General features: G+C 41.1%; 1 protein-coding gene across 1 annotated transcript in view; it reads right to left on the minus strand.

Annotated features, from left to right (window-relative positions):
- The window catches only part of gjd1a (gap junction protein delta 1a), a 12,378-nt gene extending 10,733 nt beyond the window's left edge, over positions 1–1,645 (minus strand). Inside the window, exon 1 of the mRNA XM_083530866.1 lies at positions 1,047–1,645. Within this exon, the coding sequence (XP_083386992.1) occupies positions 1,047–1,117 (71 nt within the window). The 5' untranslated portion in view covers positions 1,118–1,645. The remainder of the gene's footprint in view (positions 1–1,046) is intronic.
- Positions 1,646–4,445: the final 2,800 nt, after the last annotated feature.

Below are 4,445 nucleotides of genomic sequence, written 5' to 3' on the forward strand. Positions count from 1 at the left end.
TGGCTTTCCATACAATAAATGCAAAAATCTGGGTTTCATAAAAGAGATTATTCTGTGATGTATGTTGTGATTTTGTGTTTGTGTGTGTGTGTGTGTGGGGGGGTATCTGGGAAATGACTGATGTCCTAATTACGGAACACCGAAGAGTTCATTCATTCATAAAGTTTTATATCCTCAGATATGCACATTTTAACAACAAAACACAAATAAAAAATAAAGACAACTTTTATTCCTACGTGAAAACAATTCGCTTTGATTCAGATTAACGTGTCTTGATTCCTCCTCGAACATTTTAAATAAAATAAGTACATTTGTGGTTTTTTTTTTAGAAAAGCAATACATAATTAGCATTTTTTAGGGTTTTTTTTTTTAGATGTTGCTCATACTGCTGTACTTACTATCTGATTTTTTTTTTCTTCTATGACAAAACCACAACCTCGCAACAAATTACACAAATTTGGTCAATTCTTTATATGTTTACTGAAATTACATCAAAGTATATTTTTTGTTTGTTTGTTTGTTTGTTTGTTTGTTTGTTTGTTTGTTTCAAGCTTATTGTTGTATTATTATTGTGGTTTTGTTTCTTTTTCATGAAATGACATCCTGGAGGAGAAAAATCGCTCTACAACACTTTTCTAACGTAAAGTCTTCAGGCTTCCGTACATACATAATTTTAAAAAAATTCAAATTAATATTATTATTGTCTTTTTATTTATATTTGTTTGTTTGTTTGTTTGCTCATAGTGTCTCCGAGGGTACCAAATGTCCTCACGAGGATAAAAATATGTGATAGGTTTGACCTTGTGGGGACATTTCACTCGTCCCTAAAAAGAAAAGTGCTTTTGCGTATTTAAAAAAATCTACAGCTTTAATTTTAACAAAAAAATAATAATACTAAAAAGAGTTTAAATCTAATAAGACGTTGGTTATACATTTGGATCTTGGAGAATTTTAATTGCATTGTGTGTTACTAATCACAGGAAGGTCCTTAGGTGACCATGTGCATGTGTGTGTGTGTGTGTGTGTGTGTGTGTGTGTGTGTTCACCTCCCGATCATGGTGGAGTGCTGCTGCACCGCAGCCTCCAGCAGCCTCTCCAATATCGTCCACTCGCCCATGATGGCTTTCCGCCTGTCTTTCTCGCTCACGCCCCTGATTCCGCGCTTCTCCGTGCCGACGGCCGTTCGCAGGGGGTGTCACCGCCTCTCACCCGGGACCCGGGACCGTCTCCCTCACTGCGTCCCCGCGTCCGCCCCTGGTGCCACCGCGCTCTTGAGCGCGCGCGTGCGTGGACGACACAGCGGGGCTTCTGCAGCAGGAATGCTGATGTGCTCGAGTCCACCTCTCACTCACTCACACACCCACCCACACACACCTTGATTCGTTCTCTATCTCAAGTCCTCCTGTCTATACATTGTGCCTTTACACACACATACACACAGCAGCAGCAGCACTGCAGCTATCAGACCTCCATATGCACACACACACACACACACACACACGGTCACTGCAGAGTCTCTTTCTTCATTAGTGGCACTGCGATGAGATGATGCAGCGCTCTGGATGCGATATCCCACACACACACACACACACACACACACACACACACACACACACACACACACACACACACACACACACACACAAGCGCGCGCGGATGTGATAGAAGCCGCTATGTCCGCTACATTGAGGATGATGTAGGAGACAGTGATCTCCAAGCTCTCTTCTCTCCTCCTTCTGCTCTAGTCTTAGGTAGTCCTCCTCTGGCTGTGAAAACGTGTGTGTAAGAGGGACAGAGAGAGAAAGTGTGTGTGTGTGTGTGTGTGTGTGTGGGGGGGGGGGGGGGGGGGGGTCTGATGCTGACACCCTCGTTGTCCTCTTCCTTCTCTCAGCTCTACCTTTCTCTTTCATCTGCCTCAATGCTCTCTCTCTCTCTCTCTCTCTCTCTCTCTCTCTCTCTCTCTCTCTCTCACTCTCTCACTTTCTTTCTCTCTCTTTCTGTCTCTCTCTCTCTCTCTCTCTCTCTCTCTCTCTCTCACTCTCTCTCTTTCTTTTTCTCTCCCTCTCTCCCTCTCTCTCCCTCTCTCTCTCCCTCTCTCTCTCTCTCTCTCTCTTTCTTTTTTTCTCTCTCTCCCTCTCTCTCTCTCTCTCTCTCTCTCTCTCTCTCTCTCTCTCTCTCTCTCTCTCTATATATATATATATATATATATATATATATATATATATATATATATATGTGTGTGTGTGTGTGTGTGTGTGTGTGTGTGTGTGTGTGTGTGTGTGTGTGTGTGTTGGTATGAATTACTGATGCTGCAGCTGCAGTTGTGCTTTATATGATATATGCATTCATCTTTCCTCTCTCTCTCTCTCTCTCTCTCTCTCTCTCTCTCTCTCTCTCTCTCTCTCTCTTACTCACTCACACACACCTCATCATCGATCAGGTTTCATTTCTCACACAAACCATTTATCTCTTTTCTCAGCTTTCTGATTAAACAGAATCTATCTATCTATCTATCTATCTATCTATCTATCTATCTATCTATCTATCTATCTATCTATCTATCTATCTATCTATCTATCTATCTATCTATCTATCTATCATTCTATCTTTCTTGCTACATTTTTTTTTCTGTTCTAACACATCTACTATATAATGCAAATCTGTATAGTAGCCTGTTTAAGTGAACACTCTTGTTTGTGTGTGTGTGTGTGTGTGTGTGTGTGTGTGTGTGTGTGTGTGTGTGTGTGTGTGTGTGTGTGTGTGTGTGTGTGTGTTGCCATGGCATATCAATGTAATTATAATTTCATCATAGTAGTGCTGTATAGAACACTAACTGGCAACACACACGGAGGGCACACAGACACAGACACAGACACACACACACACACACACACACACACACACACACACACACATACACACACACACACGTGGTGTTGAGTGCACTGGAGTGAGTGGCACTGCTGAGAAACAGTTAATCACACGGCAGCAATGTCATTAGCACAGGGGCATTGTGGGTAAAGATGTGCTGACTTTGGCCATGTCAGGTGTTTCTGGGCTGCTTAATGTGGACTTGGGCTTAATGTGCACATGAGAACACACACACACACACACACACACACACACACACACACACACAGAGCAATATAAATGGCTAAAGGTGGACAAACAAATAATATAAACATAGGAATGTATATATACGATATATCTAAATTCATTTACAGTTACACTTTATTTTTCTAGTCTGTTAGTAGATGTATGTAGAAGACGGCTGATAGCTCTGTCCTCCATCAGTGCTTTGCTGCCAGCTACTTTCCCACAGGACCATGTGTTAGCCATCATCATCATCATCATCATCCTTGTTTGCTAGCCGTCACATGATCAAGCGAGTTCTCAGGGTGAAAGGTCTTTGCTCCAGCTTTAGCCAGCTACATTGATTGTTGATTTGAACAAGTTGTTTGGCCAAAATGGCATTGGACTTTTGGTTTGCTAGCAGAATCAGTATTAGCATTATCAGGACAGTATTAGCATATTGTTATTAAGATTCACATTCATCCGGATCGATCTGGAAAACCACGGTTTCATTTTAAAAACACTTTCTGTCTTTCTGTTTTTTTAAACTCCTGGGTAACCCCGGACTATAAAGTTGTTTGTGTTTAGTCGAAGAGGTCACATGACTTGGCCATGTGACTAAAAATACTTCATCATATTCATATATTTCTCTGTTTTCCACGTCTGTCAGGGGCTGCATTTAGCATCTGACCCAAAAGCTAAGTCCATATACATGCCGAGGGGGAGGGGGAAGGGGAAGTTTCTGTTTAGCGTTAAATATAGCCACTGGTTTTCTCTGCTGGGACTCCAGATTGGGTCAGAGGTAGAACTGGAGTGGGCAGGGAACGGAGAAAAAACAGAAATGTCGAATTTGAATTTAGCACAGGAATGTAAATTTTTATTAGGAAGCTAACGTCTTCTCAAAAAACTGTTAGTTCTGTATCTTAGCCTGATGCTAGTTTGCATATTAGCCTTTTCACTGTTATTCTAGTTTAAAATAGAACTTTTACAAGAAAACTTTATTTTTAAACCCAGTTAACTGGCATCATTTGCCTTTGTCTCCACAGCCCACACTTTCTTATACAGAAAGTCCTACCAGAAAGTTCCAAACCAACTCCCGCAAACATCTGGATCCTGTGATTTTCTTGTATTTTCTACAATTAAAATTGTTAACAATTTTAAAAACTCCTGTTGACATACACTACACATAGATTGTGAACACCTGACTATAATATTGTTATACTCCTTTTGGACATAACATTCTATATTTCACCCGTATTTGCTCTTGTAATAAGCTCCACTCTTCTGGGAAGAGGTTCCTCTAGCTTTTTGAGTGTGCTTGTGGAGATTTGTGGAGCTTCATTCAGCCACAAGGGTGTAGGTAAAGTCAGGAA

The sequence above is a fragment of the Silurus aristotelis genome, assembly GCF_946808225.1.
Source record: "Silurus aristotelis genome assembly, chromosome: 26".
Lineage (NCBI taxonomy): Eukaryota > Metazoa > Chordata > Actinopteri > Siluriformes > Siluridae > Silurus > Silurus aristotelis.